The 21251-nt window shown below is 48.8% G+C and overlaps 1 protein-coding gene across 1 annotated transcript; it reads left to right on the top strand.

Moving 5' to 3' along the window:
- Positions 1-846: 846 nt before the first annotated feature.
- LOC144167780 (uncharacterized) lies at positions 847-21003 on the top strand. Its single transcript, XM_077696959.1, has 6 exons — positions 847-1260; positions 4420-4526; positions 5451-5510; positions 7107-7181; positions 15712-15768; positions 18081-21003. The coding sequence occupies exons 1-6, from the start codon at positions 1155-1157 to the stop codon at positions 18165-18167; spliced, it is 492 nt and encodes a 163-aa protein (XP_077553085.1). The 5' UTR covers positions 847-1154; the 3' UTR covers positions 18168-21003.
- Positions 21004-21251: the final 248 nt, after the last annotated feature.

Here is a 21251-nt window from a genome sequence, read left to right as displayed (position 1 = left end):
GGCATTAAAGAAGGGACGCCGGAAAATAAACACCGCGACCAATTATGCCGTTCGCCAAGATATGCTGTTATAATATTAAATGTCGTGGTACTACGTCTAGATATTAAAGCCTACGGACACAGCTTAAAGAGGAGATATCGCTTTAAGATGCATCGCCTATCGGACACACTTGAGTGGTAATACTGTGACTCAGTTTTAGTGATAAAGCACCAGGAGGATCAAGCACTAGAAATCTGTGCGTGCACTCTGGAGACTACCACAGCTTCCCACATGCTGTAGTTTTTTGGCTGAGCCATTTCCACCAAGCGCTTTGCTGTTCTGAGATGAAATCAAATACCCTGTAGACGCTTTGAACAGAGTGAACACCGATGGCCTTATACCTTGAATTATTTATATTCAACACAAAGATAACGTGAATTCCCTGATGCTGAATGGTCCCATCGTGCGTAGTTAATGGTTAATGTGATTATCCCCGCGCCTGAGTGCTCAGCGCCTCATTTCTTAATTGCGACAGGAGCTGAGGCATGACGCCCGCATAAATTCAATGGTGACTACACAAAGCAAACAAGAGGAACTATGCATACCCGTTGTACAAACACGATGATCGTTGTCCGCTCAGCAGACAACGCGCCTCCATGCTGCTTGTCTCCACGTGACCTCGTCCGCATGACCTAGCTAGTCTCACAGCCACCGGCTCCCAACGCTGCGAACAGCGATTAACAGTCACGGTGAAATAAAAAAAACTAACATCTCTGTGTTTGCTCAGCTTTGTGGCCGCCTTAATAAAGGCAAAGGCACATACGTGCGGGCAGGGTTGTATGCCGTTTTAATGCCACTGAGGTTCATGAATAACGACCTAGCACTCGTCATTTATCAGAAAGTCTTTCTTCTTAGTTCAGAACATGCTAAACTGCCGGGAGCATCCTCGACGGTGGTGTCATCTGTATGGTGCAGATACGCCAGGGGCCCTGAATTGACGCTACAGCTGACACTACGCGAGCGCCGTTCATGACAGGCAAGGAGGAAACCCAGCAGGGCAGTGGAGGGGAGCATTCCAGAATCACGAGGCCGGTGCACTCAAACCAGAATAAGGAGACGGAGCCATTTATGCCACCATGTCACCGCCGAGCTCGTCGAAGGCTGCATTTTAGAGCATGGCGTTTTTAGATCTGCTCTGCATCTTTTCTCTTTGTGCCACCTTCGTCCTGCCGCTTGAGGGCGTTTACGGCAAGACCACGGGCCTGTGCTTCGTCCCTAAAAGTAAGATGGCGTGGTTACAGGCGTTCATTTTCAAGGCATAGCTGCGGTATTCTGCGCCAAGATTCCTTCGATGCTTACCCGTTGCGCGTATGATCTTGGCTGGGATGTGTGCATTACGAAAACGCTTCCGTACGTGGCGTTCGGTGCCCGTCAAAGAAGCCATGAAAACAAAACACAAGTTTGGTTCATTCAAAATACGCCCTCGTTAGAATCTAACTGACACCAGTTTTAACGTAAACTTCGCTCAAATGAGCTATGTAATGAGGAAAAAAGGGGAATGGCCATGCGACCCACTCACTCATTTCCCGCAACCGAACCAATGATGTCATACCAGCCTGCTCTGCGGTTGGCGGAGGCCGCCAAAAGCGAACGCTAATTAGGCTGAGCTAATAGGCTTGCAGAACGAGCTATTTGTGCTTAAATGTAAGGCACATTCTTTTTAAAGCTATAAGAATGGTGGGACAAACAGTGGAAGTTACGAAGGCACAGTAAACATAGATGTACTATGTGTACTGCTGTTCGTACTGCGCGAACTATGCTTGGTTTAGCTGCACAGCACTGAGGTGCTTTGGGGTTGTCTCAGACGACACTGGCCGATTGACGCACGCAACGGTGTCTTACGTCACCATATTTGTCGAGCGAGCACTATGTTTCGCGAGACGATTATTTTCTCCCAAAACAAAAACAAGCCAGGTTTAAATACGGCTTTCCGCGGTATGGTGGCCCCATATAGGTTCAGTAACGTAAACAAACGCGCGAGCGCCGCCGCAGGGTACCTCTATGCCAGCACCGCCGTAAAGGGCTGAAACACCCTTTGAATGGTCCCGGGCTGGCGCAATTGGGTCAACGTGCTGAACGCGTTGTTCTTTTCGTTTCCCACGAGACGAAAAAACGCGAAACAGATAAAATGATTCAAACTTCCCCAGTAAACCGCGTTGCGGGGATAATTTTAGCGTGGTTTTGATACAACGACTTGCTTCAGCGGCGAGCGAGTGACCCAAAATGGCGGTGCCAGGGTATACCTGTCTCCACCCTGTACGGCGGACGCGTGAATAAAGGCACCCTAGGCTGCAGCGCGGTCGGTTCCTGTGATGTCATTGTAGACCACAACACCACACGATTTAGCGGGAAAATCAATATTTTAAGTTAAATTGATTAATTTCTCAGTGGATAAAGCATTGTTTGTATCCGGACAAGTTCTGGGGCACTGTAAAACACGAAATCTTTCGGATAAAACAAACTTGTATTTGGTCTTCATGGCTCCTTTAAATAACCGCCGATGGTGCAAACCACGTCGAAACCATTAACAACAGCCAGAGGGCTTGACCTACAAGATGAGGTTTCCCGCGGAAGATTAAATAAAAAAAGTGAGTGACGAGAAACAGAGAAGGCGGGCTGTTTGAAGTGAATTGGTGAGGTCAGCCCTGCTAGTGACAAGGCTTGCTACGCCAGATGGGGAATGACTACAGTGACGAGTGGTGAACGTTGGACATTACGGGTACAGAAGCAAGTGGGCAAACAAGAAACGTTAAAAACGACATACAAAGAAATTCTGCTAACAAAGTTTGGACATAAAAATAAATTTGATAAGGAAATTGTTAATGTAAACTCCCAATCAAAATACGAAGTAAGCGGTGCGAGAAAAGGGAAGAACCCCAACCCAAGAAAAAGGAATAGACAAACACCGCAGAGCGAAAGAGTACCTATTTTGAGCCACTTCCACTGTTTACGATCAAAAGAGATTTTTCCAGTTCACAGTCTCGTGCACGTAAGAGAACATGTAAGCGCATTCACGCAACTAGTTTCGGTTCTGCTAAACTTGAACTGCACTCATGTGCTTCCAACATTCTTTGCAGTTCTTGGGCTGCATGGCATCCTCCTAAATAAAACCATGGCATTGTGTGATTTTTGTGCATTTCTGGAGCCAGTCTATGCGCTTGCGGGTCGCTCCATGACTGACATGCAAAGCTTCCCTTCTGCAACAGTTCGTGGCCCGACAGCACGCCTATACTAAAGAGGCTAGTGATAAAGGATGTGCCTGCTCCCACTCAGGTTTTCCTAACACCTAACCTTTCTCTACCAAAAAGCGCACGTAGTTCTGCTGCACTTATTATTTCGCTCTGATTGCGGACAGCTAGGATTAGCTATTGACCTTAGTAATTTTGCAACTCGCCCGGTTAGCCTTGTCTTGTGTTAAGTGGTTGGACACCTTCTACGTAGTCCTCTTTAGCGCCGTACTTGATTAGACAATGAGCTAATAAAAACAATCGTTATAGGCGTCGTCTTCGTAACGCATGGTAACCTGGAAGCAAAAGAGTCGATGTCGTCAGATCCTCCACGCGCGAGCCCAACGAAGCCAAGGGCCCCGTCGTGGAGGCTAGCCCACCGTTTGGAGGCTAGCCGTCGTGGAGGCTAGCCCACCGTCGTGGAGCCCACCGTCGTGGAGGCTAGCCCACGACGCTTCAAAGGGATATAGGCGAATTGGCACGATGGCATTTGTGGTGCCACCCTGGGGATATTACTTAAGCAGGTCCTCAGCAGGGGGGAGGGCCTTCCCGAGTAGCGGACATTCTACGCAGTAGCGTAAATATTCCGCAGGTTTTTCTTTATTTGTTGCCCTTTCGCTCCATTTGAAGCAAACGGGCCATTTGAGCGCATTTGGTTCTGCCACAGTTTCTCCGGATTGATGTTGTGAAGCGACCTTAGGAAAACAAAAATAAGATAGAACACGCGAAAACGCAGCTATGACGTTTATTTTTTTCTCTTTGATATAAGCAAGGAACTTCGTTATCGCTTAGCCTAACCTTTCTTTTCCCCAGTGGCTCAGTGGGCACCCTGGCACCATCGACGACAAAGTCGGAACAATGCACAAAAGCTGGTGGACACACTGTGTCTTGTGTGCGTGTGCGTGTGTCCCTATTCTATTTCTTTGTGGAACCATTACTGTAGAACCACTACTGTGGAACCACTATACAAGACTGCAAACGCTTGTCGCCATTAAGTTTTTTATCTCTCTCTATTGCCAAAGCTTTGCTTAATCGGAACGTATTATTTATCAGATGGCTCCTTCCAACATTGTTTCACGCAGTGTTGTTAGCTCTGGATGTCGTCCGCGTCTCCCTCATGTTATCCCCAGCGTAACCCAGGGGCTTGTTGCAGGCGTAGTGAAATCGACGCAGAGCGCGTCCATAGGAGCCCGGCTGTTGGCCAAGTGTGGACGCAAACTGGCCCTGAAATACAAATTGACGCCTAGGGCATTGCACAAGGTAAGTTCAAGCCCATACATGGCGGCACCCAAGGGTTTACCGGGGTTGCCTGCGTTACTTACCAGAAAGGTATCTCTCTCTCTCTCTCTCTCTCTCTCTCTCTCTCTCTCTCTCTCTCTCTCTCTCTCTCTCTCTCTCTCTCTCTCTCTCTCTCTCTCTCTCTGACGGGAGCTAGCACGACACTGCCATCGCCCTAGCCGTGGAGGTCGGTTTGTGCCGCTGTCAGCTCAGTCACCACTGCCTCTCGTGTAAGCAGGAATACGAACCCGCTCTTAGTTGTGTTCCCCCGCCAGTTAAGAGCCCAAAGCGATGAGAATGAGGACCAGAACGAGGATGCGCCGCGTCATGTGTACGTGCAGATAAATTTGCATTTGGGGCTCGTCATAGATCGCACTGTGGGATGTCATTTGATTGCTTGTGGGGTTTAACGCGCTGACACTACACGGGCGATGAGGCATGCCGTAGTGGAGGGCTCCCTATTAATTTTGACCACCTGGGGATCTTGAACGTGGGTCGAAATTTGAACGCACGGGCGTTTTTGCTTTTCGCCTCCATCAGAAAAGTAGCCGCCGCGGCCGGGAGTTGAACCCACGTCCTTGTGCTCGGCAGCACAATGCCATATCCACTTACCCACGTAAGATATCATTTACGCCACACTGACGCGTCTCTTAACTCCATTCATGTAAAATAATTCGCTCTGAATGACATCTCGCCCTATTTCGCCAATCGCAGCTGTATAGAAGTACCTGACGGTTTTGGGGGGCTTAGGCGAAAGGGTATTTAGCATTTTCGCCCTCTTCGAATACATGTTTGGATTAAGTTGGCTGCAAAAAAAAAAAATATACGTTTCTAACGTAACGAAGAACTTGCATTGAAGTAGTTCTTCTCTTTTAATAAAATCTTCCACCTCTTCCTTGTTTGAAGGTTTTCTCGAACACCTGCGCAATAGCGCATCTTTGCTACTCTTATGTCGACGCAAAGAAGGTAAGCAAATTGCCACTGCTTTTTACGCGAACTCGCTGAAATGTATACCGTTCGACGCTCAGAGGCTGCGAGTAGAAAGCCATCACACGACCCCGGCCTTGCTTGCCGCTCCGGCAGCGAGAGGCTGCACTAGCGAACAGGCACCCCTTTTAACCGTCAAGTTGTTGAACGAACATAGTATTAAGCTGGCAGGCTCGAGGCCACGCTCGTTAAAACAGTTAATAGTCGTATTTAGGTCTAGCCAAGACAGTTCCGTTTATTTGCAAAAAAAAAACAAGGAAAGTCCTTGTTCGCCGCAGAATTTGAACCTTTGATTTCGTAAATACTTTATAATATTGTAATTACACTTTGAAACGACGTAATTTCACGCGGTACGCCTTCACACCACCAGGCCACTAGGGAGTTTTGTTTGGCGCAAATTCAAAGTATTTGGCATGTGCTCAAAGTTTGCTAGTAGATGCCGTACCACTTCGGAGCCTTTGACGAGATGGAAACGTGCATATGGCAACTAACTGGACGAATATTTCTTGACAAATACCCCGCGTGCGTATGTTGTATTTCTTGATGCTTTGTAAGTGACAAAATATATTTACCGTGTAGTCAGATACCATGTCGTCATTCTGCGAGCTACAACGGAGCTTTTAAAAAAGGAAGGAGCAAACTGCATAAAAAAGGGGTATTTGGGTTTATAATTACGCAGCTAACAATTTCTTCAGGCCCCCCTTCAACCCCGTATTCTTAGTACGAGCGAGTCGGGGATTGTAACTTTAAAAGAGAGGGTGAAGAAGAAAAAAGTTTGTTAGACATGCACGACCCTTTTCCCCCTTTTGGGTAAACGGGGACTGTGTAAACGGGAGTACATTGTCACTCAGTGAAGGACGAATCAAAGCTCTCGTTGTACTTAACGTTTCTTGGAACGAACGTGTGCTCCGCAATAAACGAGAAAACACATGCGGCGAAGAAGCGGTCAACAAAGTGACATGCACCGTCGAGCGTCGGTGATTCGAATGTCGCGGCATTTCGTCTCAAGCATCTATCTTGAGTGTTCTTGTTTCTGGAAACAGCTTAATTTAGGGAACATTGCTAATTAAACGCGAATAGTGACCTGAAAACACAGGATAACATAGACGGGCGAGGCCAAGCGCTGGTAACAGGACGTGAGTGAAGAAAAAACAATGCATGGTTCGCGGCAGTATACTAGTCCGTGATCGTACATCTCCCATTAAGTCCCCCTTCTCCAATTCTCTGCGCCCCTTCTACGCCTTCGGATGTGTATTTTGCCGCGCGATTGTTCCGGCTTGTCCTGGCCTTCCTCGAGGACACCGACCTCATCAAACGGTTGTAGATCAATGCCTGCCGGCCAGCCTTACGCCTTCTTTATCTCCTTCTTTCTCTCCCTCCTCCTCTGTCCCCATTTGTTCTCACCTATACCCTTTATTTCTCCCTCTCCCCTTCCCCCGGACAGGGTTCTATGCTGGTGAACTCCCAAATGAGTTCAAAATATCCCCAGTCCACTTCTTTTCCACTTTCTAAATAAATGCGTACCTGTGTTTTGCCTAGCGTTGGGTCGTGCAGCTCTTGCTACCTGTCTTTCAGGAACTCCAAGACTTCCGGAATAATATTGTGGAGTGTCTTGGAAATTTTGGCAAGTGGATAGCAGTTTCGAATCCGGTAAACTCACCATTGGGTTTGGGTTTATCTGCGGGTTTACAGATTTATTATAGTTCTGATACGCAGGGCTAAAGCTTTGCGTTAATACGATTTTGCTGCCATTTATTATACTATTTCTCTCTACCTGTCCGAAATAACAAAAACTGCAAATCGCAAAAAAAAGGCACCACCACTTCTTTTTATCAGCAAGGATTTATGAGAATATTTCATTCCCTTCCTACATTACTGACAATATTTTGTATGAAAATTGAAATTTTGGCACTAATGTTATGAGAACAAAACAAATATGGCAAAAAATTTGTATTACCGTGTCAGGTATATTCGTTATAAAACTGCGAACTTGTTGCTTTGTTTTCTGTAGTGGATAATTTTCAACTGAGACAAAGGAAAAAAATTCAAGGCAATTCCGCCCTGTGAATGTGGATCACCAGCGGGGCTGTAAAGTCACTGCCACCCAGTAACGACGGTCTCAATGGCTTTGTTGTCACTATGACATCCAATAAAGAGCATGCTCGCAACTGCAAACACGTTCTTCGGTAACGTCAAATCGATCTATTAATGCTGGTAAGGGCGGTTGGGTGGGATCAGTGTAGCATTTCAAGCCAAATGTCTCCCACACGAAAGGCGAGCGTAAACCTTTTCAGTACCGACACGCCCACATTGAAGTATCCGAACACAATCACAGCAAAGTGTCATCGGTACTAACCCCCGGTCCGAGGACAGTTCGAGGACGCCTCAGTACTTCTTAAGGGTTCTGGATGCGAACCCGTTAATGTCCAATCGAGTACCTGAGGCGGTTTGCTTCCGCCCACCGTTTCTGAAGGGCTTTGTCGCCTTGCTACGTGACGCGGTTTTCTTCGTAACCCGCTTCCGCTGTATGTTTTGTAATGGCTTCCATGTGGCTCCTACGCGTTGCACCGCTTCTCGTTCTACTTCGGTGCTGGCGAGTTAAAACGCGTGTTGTGGGATTCCTCACGCTATGGATCTCCAGGCGGTTTAAAGACACGTGGAACCTCGGGGAGTATTGATGTGAGGACATTAAAAAATGTATGGAAACCTAGCCTGATGCAAGTCCGCTGTAAAAGAGCGCAGGGTGGCACACCAAGCAATCATTTTTAAATGTAAGAAAAAAAGAACATCGAGAGATTACCAGCTCACTCCACGCAATCAGTACATCCTAACATCCCTATCACGAAATAATGGAGAGTTTTAGCATATCGTTGCCGTTTACCGTGTTACCGGAAGCCGGAGTTCCCGTTTACCTCTGAAAACGGTAGGACACGTTACAGCACACCGTTTGTGGTTTGCGTATTCCGGCCATCGTGGCGCAGGTAGCGACATCTCATGAATTAGTCCCAAAGCAAATCACGCATTTTGGTTGCTCATATCTATTTTTTTTAATTGCGATAGTATGACCTTTGGTATAAAGTCCTAGAGGTACACGTTGCACCCGTTTCCCGGAGGAAGTCCAGAAGACAGCGGTGGTGGGGCCCCCACAGCCATCGCTGAAGATCGGGGGGTCTCCCCGTATGCAGGCCTGTGCCGCGAAGGTGTCGGGATCTCGCTGCACTCAGGGAAGGGCACGTCCATAGCAGGTGGTTGGTGTCGGCGTCTTTGCAGGAGCCGTACAGAAGGGGCAGGTCGTGGAAAACGGGGCATGGTATCGCGGTGGCCACGCCCGGGTTACCGCAGGAGAGAGGGCCACCCCAACTCGTAGTCTACGCAGCAGGACCTCCTCCCAGCGAACGAGCCCACTGGGAAAGTCTGTTCCACACGGTGGGATGAGAGCACGTGTGGCGCGACGCAGATCTTCCTTTAGTTGGACAAATTGGTCATGTGGGTCAGTTGTCAGCAAGGGCAGGGGCCGTGGAACCGACGTAACGTGACAGAAACTATCCGCCGCAATATGAGCGGTGATTATATTACGCCGTATCTACGACAGTCGGATAGGGCAGGGGCACGTGTCCAGCAGGTCATGAATGTCTCTTGAGACAGACGAGTTGGAGGCTACACGTCGCAAATCCCGTATAGCCGCCGTCGAGTCCGTGTAAATTTGTGCCGTAAAACTTCCAGGAGCTTCAAGAAGTGCCGATAGTAGAGCTTGCAGTCCGTCCTGGATGGCTGTAAGCTCCGCCAGCACAGAAGGCCAGGTGCGGAGTGTTCCATAAGCATATTTTCGGTTTGCTTCTGGATGAGAGGGGCATACGATCGCTGTAGTTAAAACGCTGTCTTGGGCCCTAGCGTCCACAAATGCCTCTACAAACTTGGGCAGGTTCGCAGTCGCTGGTAATGGCACGCCCGCGGATTGATCGTCTGCGTTTCCCATCGACCGACTGTGGAGTCGAATGAGAGGCCGGTTGTCGGTCACTTGATGGTACAGCCATGGCGGCCTAGCTACAGGATGGGCTGGTAAGGCGAGTAGAGAGCGGCCCATGTAAATCGCCAATGCCGCTGCCTCCGGAACAAAATTTAGTTTGTTCCGGCGTGCGGAGCGGCGTTGATGTACAAGCTCATCCAGGGTGTTAAGTTGAGCTTCGGCCTGAAGAGTTGGTATAGGCGTTATTTGAGGGAGGCAGGTGATCGTCCGCATTGCAGCTCTATTAATTGCTTCAAGTCGGGCCCACTCCGCTTGGGTCACATGCTGGAATTGAGCCTGATATACAAGTCGAGACTGAAGTATTGATCACACCAAAAGTCGGGCCATTTTGAAACAGGAGCCTCCAGACTTTTGTGAAATGCGTCGGATAAGGTGTATAATTCGACCTGCTTGTTGGCGGGCAGATCGAAGCCACAAGGCAGCTTACCCTGTGGGAATGCTGAATTATTCCCGCATTCCTCCAAGGAGGTCCCGCTCTCGCGACCGGTGTCGCGGCGCGCCTGAGCGGCGGGTGGCGAGACACGGCTGTTTGGTTTTCCCGTGCGCCGCGTAGCCCGCGGGGCGCGCTGCTGTCCGTCGAGGGAGCGGAGGAAGTGGGGGGTGGTGTCGTCTTCTGTTTTCCGCCAAAAAACCCGCGGGGACGCTCTCTCGGGTCCTGACCACGGAAGGAAACAGACGTAGGCCACCCCCGCTCCATCGACCCTTTGTTCTTTGTTGGAGCGCCCCCAGCCCGGGTAAGCCTGACCGACCTTTTCTATTTTCTTATGTTAGCATAATAATATCAGCCAGTGTGTTTTTGTACATTTTAGTGTGTTTTTGTACATTTAATAAATCTGTTTCATAGAGTTCAGATCTCCGTTTTCGCCCGAACCCGCCGTGGCCGCTGTCCAGCGCGCCGCGGGTTGGGATCGCTACGTTTCTCGCGCGGGAGCCGCTAGGCGAAGCCCGCTTGCCAGGCTGAGCGAGTAAGGCGACCCCATAACCCTGACGATGAAATTTCCAATCCCAGCACGCGAAGAGAGGTGGCAGTGCGCACCGGCTGGCCGGAAAGTTGTAGCGAGATCGGTGACATCTCCAGTCTACGACGGCCCCAAGCATTGGCCACGGACAGAATGGCTGTCTTTTCGACTGAAAGCGAGAGACCAGCGTATTCACACCATTTCTGTGTGTCCGTTAAAGCTTGTTGCAGGCTGGCGGCTTACCGAGACAGGTCTGGGTGGACAGTCCATACTGTAATATCGTCCGTGTACACCAGAAGGTGTAGGTCTGATATGGAGCCAAGATACCAGGCAAGCGGAAGCATAACTACATTAAAGAGGAAGGGTGAAATCACCGACCTCTGAGGCACTCCACGGACAGCCATAAAATGCCCATAACTAGTTCCACGAATCCGTACGGAAAATGATCTTTTAGTCAAGAAGATCCGGATGAAAGATCCGACCTTTCCTGGGACAAGTAGGCTTTGGAGAACGTCCAGGATAGCGCTGTGGCTGACGTTGTCATATGCCTTGTGAATGTCCATGGAAAGCAACGTCCGCACTTTGTGAGATCGGCCGCCAAGTTGCTCCATTGATGATAAGTGCTCAAGTCCATCCTCTGTCCCCAGACGAGGTTTGAACCCAATCTGTGCCGGGTGGTACCACTGGTAAGTGTCCATCCTCCACTGAAGTCGCGTAGCCAGCATTAGCTCCAACAGTTTCCACAAGTTGCACATTAATTCGATTGGGCGCAAATTGAGGAGATGCTCGGGTGGTTTGCCTGGCTTTGGTATAGGGACGATATCTGCCCGGAGCCATGACTCTGGTATTTGGCCCGAGAGCCACACCTCATTGATGGAGTCGAGGAGACGGCTCAGGGCCGGATCGTCGAGGTTTTTATAAACCTCATAGGTAACGCCATCTGGGCCGGGAGATGACCGAAGTTTCGCCTGGTCTATCGCAGCCAGGAACTCTGCCATGGTGAAAGCTGATTGTATTCCACAGACTGCATCATCAGACGGAGAGGCACCGACGTAGCGCTGTAGAGGGAACTGGCACGGGTTGCTAGCCGGGAGGATGTCAAATGCAAGGTACAAGGCGCGAATCACATCGAAGGCAAATTGGTCCGGGTTCTTGCCTGATGCCAGGCACGCACTGGCTTCTGCATCCGGAGTGCGGCCGCCTGATTCCATTGCCCGAAAAGTGCGCCAAATAGACGATGTGGTGGACGAAGGGCCGAGTGACTCGCACCAGCTAAGCCATCGTTGCCGTGAAAGACACTTCTCATGTCGTCTGGCAGCAGCGGTCAAGCGTTGCAAACGCATTCGAGCCGGCGCACACGAGGGATCTCGCGAGGCAGCCACTTCAGCCTGTTTGCGCTGGGCCCACAGCTGCAAAAGTCGGAGGTCAGGCTTTGGCCGGGACTCCTCTAACCACGTCCTACGCCTGGCACTGCTCAGAGCTTTTTTAATCACAGTGTAGGGGTCTATGCTGGGAGCCGTCATGGTTGCATTGATGTTACACCGGAACTCATCCCAGTTTACTAGAGTGCAGCTTCGCCGAAGCCGACGCGTCGAGTTCGGGGCAATGCCAAGCCTGATAGTGTGATGATCACTACCCCAGCAGTCAGCCTCTCGCTGCCAAGATACCACTGTAGCCACCAGGTTAAGTCGGGTGAGTAGGGCGGCATCCGGGGATGAGTGTATCGACGTGTAGGACATGCTATATCATTTATTAGTGCGAATTGAGCATCGTTGAAATGTTCAAGTAACATGCGTCCGCGTTCACTTGAGGTAGGGTATCCCCAATCGCAATGGGGCGCATTGAAGTCGCCAGTTACAAGTATGGGACAGCCAGCGTTCGAACGGCACAGCGATGTTAGCCTTGAGGCCGCGCATAACACGATACAAGAATTATTGCGCACCTGGGCAGTTGCACCTTTACCGCAACCACTTCTTGCCAAGCCGAGTGCCATGCTTCTAGTAAAATCGAAGTTTGGGGATACGCCATGTGCACATAAATTGCGGCTTTGCCTGATGTGTACGTGGTGGAGCCACAACGCCCATCAGGTATGGAAGGCGTAGCATAGGCTCTAAAATTGGGGAGGCCAGGTAAACCATTCGTCTCTTGGAGCAGGAACGCCCAAGCTTGAAGTTTGCCTAGGCAAAGACGTTCACGAAGCTCACCAACCTTTGTTGTGAGCCCCCGGCAGTTCCACTGTACAATATATTCTGGGTCAGGCATATTAAAAGTGGGTCTAGCGAAGTTTGGCTGCTAACACAGACAACAAGTTCTGTAGCTGCTGCACCACAAACAGAAGGAGCTCTTGGTGGGTGAGGATGGAACGGACTGGCTTTTGCTGGTACAGGCTCGGTGGTGAGAGACGGGGCTGACTGGAATGGCTTGGTTGTTCTGGCGGCTGACGTTGTGACCGGCGAATTAGCCGAGCACGGCGCTGGCTGAGCCTTGTGACCTCGGCTTGCAGCACAGCCAACTGTTGGTCCACCTCCACTAGCTCGTCCGTAAATGGAGATGCCTTCCCAGTTTTGTTGTGCTTATTCTGGCGGTGGCTGGAGCGACGGAGCACATCACGGTTCGAGGGCTGTGTGTAAAAAGCAGGCTCTGCAGTTACTTCCTCCATAGCGTCTTCGTTATCCTCCGCCAAACACTCGAAGCGGTTGGACGTATGGATTCCCCTGGGCTCAGACCGGCGTCGCCACGCTCGTCGTTTAGCAAGCGCAGCTTTGCATTTCGTAGGACATTTCTTGTCCGTAATGTCATGGTCATCGCTAGGACACAGACCGCATCGAAACGTGACCTTTGGCGGTGCGGCCGATGGGGAAACTGGTGGTTCCGATTCAGAGGTAGCCGGTGGCTCTAATGCCGCGGAGGGGCACGAAGTGCTCATGTGTCCCTGACGAAAGCAACGGTAACAGTGCACCACTCCGGCATTACACAGGCGGGGCCGAAGTACGCAACCATTGTGCAAAAGTCGTTCCGGTGACTCTAGCGGACCACGCAGAGTAACGAGGCACGTGCGGCCAGAGCCCATGTAGCGGGCAAGAAGCTCCTGGTGAGTGGCACACCGGAGGCTGGCACGGAGGACTTCGGGATCCTCTCCCGCGTCTACACCAGAAACGACATATCACCGGATGTCACTTCCCGACAGCAGGTACATTTGTACAGGAAGCTGCTTTTCAGCCGCGAGAGGAATACGGTGTTGGAAGCATAGCCACTGGACAGCCTCTAGAGAAGGCACCCACACCGATATAGTGTTGGTGCAACTGGGGTAGGCGTAGCCAGTAAAGCCAGAGGTTTCCAGGCAGCTGTCGAGAGTCTGTTGTAGTAACTTCGTTGGAAGAGACAGGATGTTAAAGCACTCTCGAGGTTTGATGGCGACCTTGTACGTAGAGGAGAAGGCTGCCGCTATAAAGCTCTGCGGAGCGGCGGTCGCTGCACGGGGAGGAGCGGCTGCTGGTGTGCACTGCGCTCTCCGACCGCTGATGTGGCTGGTCTGTGTCCGAGGAACACGCCCGCTTGGTCGCAGGTGAAGTTGAGTCGACAGTAATGACTTGGGGTACCCCCTGGTCACATGGACGCTGCGATAAACTGGCGGGCTCAGCCGGAGGTCGCGGGAACGGTGGCGTTACCTCCATTGGTGGAAAATCCTCTAGCGTCGGGTGCGTAGTCGTATCTGTAGCAGCGAGGGTCGCCGCCAGTTGCGCTGACATGTGTGACATAGCTGAGCGGTGCCGTACCCGCCAAATGGACTGCGACTGAGGCGCTAGGCCTAGCGGCCGGTGAGCGGGATCCGACGCAGAGGACGTCCCCGGGGGGTTATCCTGTTGCTTGCCGACTATCTGTGGAGGGGCCAGAGACGTTGCAGCGTGGATCAAAGGCACTGGAAGGGATGTTTGCTTTCGTTGGAAGCAGCTTGAATGTTTCACTTTTCGGGTGAAGCGTTCACAATAACTGCTGTTGTTTTGAGAATACCGTAGCCATCACTTGTAGAGAGAGAGAAAAACTTTATTGTACAAGGCAGTTAAGAGGGCGGGGTGGCTGGTGGCATGAGCCTAGCGGCGACAGCGGTGGCTCAATTCATCAAAACGTGTCGGTGGCGCCATTTTCAAGGTAAAGTAGAATATTCCCCTGCGGTAAATATTTAGGCAAGAACTGAGTAAAACATGTTGCAGTAATTACTCAGTAACCTACACTACCTTGCCTAGCACAATTTTGGAGGCGTAAAAGCACTTTGCGAGCATAGAAACTTATCTGAACTATTTAAGGTGGACAAGGCTTAGCCAACGTTTTTTGGATTGGCTGAGCACGAGTAGGGGCGGCCATTTTGCTTGCCCATCTGAGAAAAATGGTCGTGTCGTTGTCCTCACCATTATTTAGCAAGAAAAATGTAATAAACAGTATAAAGTAAGATTACTTTTATCGGCTGTAACAAGCATAAAGCGCCGAGCGCACTGCATTTGCTGTAATCAATACGCGGGTACACTTCGTCTGCTCAGGAAGCTCGTTGGCGACGGTGAAGCCGGTGCCTGTAAGTTACCGTTCGCGGTAACTCTCACGCATGCGCAGTCGACTCCCGCAAACCCGGTAAACGGTAACGCAAACATGGTGATACTATGCTAGAACTGTCTAATGAGGTGGGTAACGATAAAAAAATGCGTAACTGTATCTCTATGTACGTGGGGTCATAAACCAAACTCTATAAATCCGATGGGTTCTCACAAATGTGTTCTGCTTCTTTCTTGGACGTGGTGATTTAAATGATGCCGAAGTAGCTAAACGCAAGCAGCGCTAGTTCTGCATTATAGCAAGCTTTGCAGGCGTTTTGTTCGCGAGCAAATGAATATGCGAGTGAAGAAACCCTGGGCTGATGGTGGGAGTGAACGAACGACGTTAAAATGACTCGAAGGGACATTCTTGTCGGAAATATTCTTGAGGTCAAAGGAATGCTTTACTTCGACACACAAGACTATAAACGCTTGTCGCGATTAGGTTTTTTATCTGTCTCCATTGGCAAAGCTTCGCTGAAACGGAACAGGCCGCGTCTTCCTCGACACGTTCGGGGTACTTTGGTATGCTGTAATTTTATTTATTTTTTCACACCTTTGGGGTTGTCGCACTGTAGATAAGTTAAGAGGCCGGATGCGACCTTTCGCAGGAACTCCTTGGAGAGGAGCTGTCGAGATCGGTGGATACATTGGTCGACGACGTTTCGGTAAGTCCCAGCTTCGGATTTGCATTACGATAAGCGCAGAGTGTTCAGGTAGCACTTGCTCAATGCTGTCTTTCACCGTAGCCAGTAACACCGGAAGTGTAGGCGTAAGGGCCTCACAAGAGACGGCTGTGGGGGTTTCACGAGCGCACTGTGCAGCGAAATACGTACTATCTTTTCTGATGGAGGCGGAAAGCGAAACCGCCAGTGTACGTGTTCCAGATTTCGGCGCCCGTTAAAGTACCCAGGTTGTCAAAATTAATTGTCAGCCCTCCACTACGGCGCGCCTCATCGCCTGTGCAGCGCCGGCGCGTTAAACCTCATGTTCAATCAGTCATGCGTACTATACACACGGGGTCATGGACACTACAAATACAGTTAAACCTGGATATAACAAAGTTGACAAAAATTCGCAATTTTTGTTACATCCAGGTATTCGTTACATGCAGGTTTAGAGTTAAGGCTCACGTGCAATGAAGCAGAAACGAAACAAAAATTCTAGACATCAATGATTGTGAACTAACTCTTAAGGAATTATTTCACAGTGAAACACCACGTGATTTGCGTCTGCTCCCTTTCCCACAAACTTAGCCACTACACGGAACTCCAAAGAAGCAATGTCACTTACCCCCGTATTCATAAACGTAGCTTATGTATCAGTTATGCCTTTGGACAATTGTGGGTGCCTTAACCCGTTTCAGGGTCCCAACTTCTGCTGAAAGTGCGCCTTTCCGGGAACTTGATGTTCTTTTCCGCACTCATAATTGTGAAAAGGGTGCTAGCTGCGATACCGTACCTGGCGGCGGCGTTCTTCTTTCTCGCCGGGAGAGACGCTATTCAAAATCGCCAGCTTGTCTTGAAAAGGCAAAACATCGTTTTCTGGCACCAGGACTCATCAATCCCGAACCGACACCACCGATAGCAGTGGAGACTCGGGATTACATGTCCACAGGCAAACCTAGCACCTAACCGATGCCGCATTGACACTGAAAACGCACCGTAGTTCACGGTGCGGGCGAAGATCGCTAAATTAGTGCATTTCTCCAGCCGATTTTTTACAAAAAGTGCGAAAAAAATGGCTCATCAGCGTAGCGAATTCGTTACATCAAGCTTAACCGCCGCAATACCTTCGTTACATAGAGGTGGCGAACACATGCGTTTCGATGGTGCTGGCAATTGGAATTGAAAAACTTCGTTAAATCCAGGATTTCGTTATATAGAGGTTCGTTACATCCAGGTTTAACTGTAGTGGATTCTGCGCGGCAGCCACATCAGCCATGGCTGTCTGTAGGTGTGCCTGCAATGTAGACACTAAGTCCTCAGATGACGCAGTCAGCAAACTGGCCTAATGTGTATACTCGCGGGATCCTCGATTGACTATTGCGCATGATCAGTAGGTCCCGCTTCTGCCGCGCATATGCTAACCAGACGCTGTTGCCGTCTTGCTTGGAAGTTTCTTACGCTGCCACAAGGCAGCTGGAACCTGCGTCATCACCGTCGCAGAAGGCAGAATACGTAATCAAGATAACTGCGGACAAAAAGATGATCAGGTCGTATTCACAATGCACATAAAAGCACCCAGGTAGTTTATATTCTTACGTATCTACTTGTTCTCGGCTACATCCAGCGACAATGAAGACATCACACGGCTTTGGTTTATTATACAATGATGTGGCAGAATATGCCTCACTGATAATTTGTGAGGTGTGAAATATTGCTGTCTTACACTGGGAAATGAATTATTAAAGGGCACCTCCGATATTTTTTATGTGATTCTGCTTGTACCACAAATCAGTTCTCTTCCACTGAATGTAAAAACGGAAGGAAGAAAACATTCGCTCAAGCAAAGAAAACTGATGTGTCGGAAAGACTGGGAATATTTTTTGCCTCTGTGACGTTATTGTTCAACAATAAGCGAGTATTTTATGGGGACCGTCTGAAACCTCTCATATTTGGTCTTTTTGATTGCGGCGCCTCTGTTCAAGTCACTTTGTAGTGCCAGCAGAGTGACTTGATGCAAATTGACAGGCTGCAAAATGGCATTGCAGCGCCTGGCGGCTAATTTAAAACCGGTAGAATTTGTTTTTTTCCTGGTTGCCAGATGAAGCAAATCGGCGTAGATGCACCTAAATGCAGTCTTGATACGAAATATGCTGTGGTTGGTTTTCAGGGGGACAGTGAAAATTATTGAAACACACTCCGTACCTGGAGGCGTTTAATGCCGTACACGTCTGTTGCGGCGATCGGAGCCCCGCTGCGCTCCGCCCAGATAAACGCAGGAGTGTACTGATAGAATGATTTCCGTGCTTTCGCAGAATTGTATCCGATATGACGTCCCCAAGGACAAGGCGTTGCTGCTACTCACCGTACGCTACCTTCGAACATTTTTCTTCACGGCCTGAAGAGTGGTTGCGTTTTCGCCAGCTCTCACGTAATCAAAGCTATTTAATTGCTTCACGCATGTGTTTTACCTCGTCAATGATAAAACTTAGAATGCATTCCAAATTTGAGCTGTTAGCACTGTAAAAAAATAAATTACAGTTCCGACATTTCATGCTTTCATAGCGACAAGGTCTTCAGCAAATGTATGAAGAGCTCGAAAATTTCTCAAAACTATGCTTTTTATGTGCCATCCCCGCCTCGTACGTGCTCGAAATGAAAGCAGTGAAGTGAAATTCACAAAGAAATAATGATCGGACATTGTAGTTCATTTTGGCTTCGTGTTCTAGATTGTGTTAGTGTTTGTTGGTATTTTTACCCAATATTAGGCGACATATTAAACAGTTTTTTGTCTATTTTAAAACATGGCATTGATACTGGCCCATTCTTGCTCGCTCCACCTTTGGTACGTAAGAGATAAGACCATGGCTGTACATTTCACGAAATATTGTATCTACATTTACTACAGTACATCTTTCCTTTAAACTGGTAGTACGTCGAGTGAGTTGCCAAGTAAGGTAGTTGATTGTGCCTGCGACTTGAGTTTTCAGAATTTTCTGTCATGACCGTAGGCTCGTGTTTTCCCTACCCTGCTTCGGAGTATTTGGGCGCAGTTTTATGTTTTTAATGCATTTGTCCTAATGGCTTCTGGGTCATTGTGTTCTAAGATCTTACCAGTTCCCCCGGAAGAAAAATGTAGACGTTCTACAAAAGTTGTTGTTGTTGTTGGTATTTCACCCATTTATTTTATGGCAATTCAATTCAAACTGTATTGGGTGGCATGGCCAAAGCACAAGAAATGCCTGAAGGGACCTGGCCACCCGTAAACATCAGGGAAGCAGCGGGATCAGAATGAGAGGTAGAAAGAGAAATAACTTTATTGGGAGAGGCTGGTGATCCTAGGCGTCGGCCAAGAGCCCTCGGGCTAGAGCGGCGTCCTCGGGCAGCTGGCCGGCCCAGATTGATCCGCTGGATCGGAGTTGAGCAACACGGTCTCACATTGCTCCACCTGAGTTATTCTGTGCATGGGTGTAGCCGCCTGCAGGCAGGCCCATAGCAGATGTGCTAGGTCGGCCCATTCTTTATATTTGTGGCATTTGTCGAAATGTTGTTCCGGATATCAGTACCTATACATAACCAGGTTCGGATACGAATTCTTATTAAGTAAGCAAGTGTGTCACGATATCTTCTCTTTCGCACTGTGGCGTTCATCTATTTTTCTTGGGTTGGTGTTGTTACTTTTTTTTTTTCCCGTCGTTTACTTTTCATTTTGTTTCAGCGTTTCCATTAACGATTTTCTTTTCAATTGTATTTTTTTTTGTCCGGACTCTGTTGGCAGCAATCTCTTGTTTTTCTTGCCCTTTTTTTCATTTTTTTTAACGCTTCATGTTTGTCTTCTTCCTGCTGTAACCCTGATGTCTGATATGCACCACTCATCAACGTAGTCACCCCCCATCTGGTGTAGCAAGCCTTGTCCCTAGCAAGACTGACCTCACCAGTTCACATTAAAGAGCATTTTTTTTCTCTCTCTCTCTCTCTTAAGTAAGGAACAAATATTTCGGCGCAAACTAGAGAGAGAGGGAAAAAAAGCGAGCTGCATGCGTTCGTCAAAATAAATTGAAAACAGTGCACACAAGCGTAATCATATCAGAACAAAAAATAAAAACAGATCTGATTTGGGAACCAGCAAAACAAGAAAAAGAAATCTCATAATGAACACATCATTCAGGCAGTGAGAAGTGACAAAAATTAGGGCATTAACAACTACTGTCACCGGTAATTTTTATTTGCATCAACAATTTTAAGTGCGAATGCACTTTATAAGCGACCCCAAACCATCCACCGGCGGCGGCGGCGGCGGCGGCGGCGTCCGCAGTGCTCCTCTATATTTAAAAAAGAAACAGCATCCGGCGCCAGGTTTCGATCCGAGGACTTTGCGGCCGCAGCGCGACGCTCTACCGACCAAGCCACGGACGCGACGCTGATGTCAGTGTTAGTGACGCGCCTTATATCTTTAACGCATTCAAACTACGTCGTCAGCGGCGTGCGTTGGCGACTCAGCGGCGTTATAGCGGCTTGATAACTGCGTGGTGTACACGTGATACTACAAACCCGATGGAAGAGATGGAAGAGAAGGCGGCGAGGCGGTGGGCTGCGGGGGCCGAGCGCAAGCGCCGCAAGCGGGCCGACAACCGTGCATTCGCACTTTCACATTCTCCCCCTCGGGGAAATGCGGGGGAATTTTTTCTTCCATTACATTGTTTACTTTGTTAGAGCTACTACGTCGAATGAGATCCAGAATATAAGGGTATTGATTGAGGAGGTGGGGCACCTGCCATATTAACCTTTGATTACCATATCCTGTTTGAGAACGACAGTTTTCTACCAAGCACGTTCTCAATTCCTGAGGGCTACGATGTACACGTGAATTCAATTCAAATATTTGATCAGGATTACACTGGCTCACTTCCAGGATTAATTTTTGTATGTAAAGTAGCTGTACTGGTAATATTTCTGATTTGTTAATGTGTGCTGTACAGCGCAAGGTTATTTAGGGTCGTTTGCGCTGTGGTAGGCCATACTAGAAAGCAATTATTTAGCAGAGAGTGAAAAAGCGCGAAGTAAACTTGACGTTTTACACTCGCAGGCAGGCAGTAAGTATCTTAGTCGGTGCAGTGCACCCACTGCTCGAACAAGGTCTGTTCTAAGGCAAGGTATGTGTGGTGTCCATGAAAGGTTTTCATGAATTGTTACACGAAAGAAGCAAATTATTTCCCACTGTAAAATATCCTCATAGTAACAGCGCTAACAACATGAGACAAAGAGAAGAGGGCACAAACACAGCGCTGTGTTTGTGCCCTCTTCTCTTTGTCTCGTGTTGTTAACGCTGTTACTATGAATACTTACCAACTCGCCCAATCTTCCGTTTTAGCTTCAAAATATCCTCGTCATTAAAGTTGAACTTCAGGTTTGTAGGAATTTTTGTTCGCTTTGGCCTGAATACCAGATATTTTTTTTATCTACATTTAATTGTTGCCCTTTTAATC

The sequence above is a fragment of the Haemaphysalis longicornis genome, unplaced genomic scaffold, assembly GCF_048455015.1.
Source record: "Haemaphysalis longicornis isolate Haplotype H1 unplaced genomic scaffold, Haemaphysalis longicornis Haplotype H1 scaffold_2, whole genome shotgun sequence".
NCBI classification, from domain to species: domain Eukaryota; kingdom Metazoa; phylum Arthropoda; class Arachnida; order Ixodida; family Ixodidae; genus Haemaphysalis; species Haemaphysalis longicornis.
Note: the sequence above shows the minus strand (reverse complement) of the source record. Positions and strands in the feature narration are given on the sequence as shown.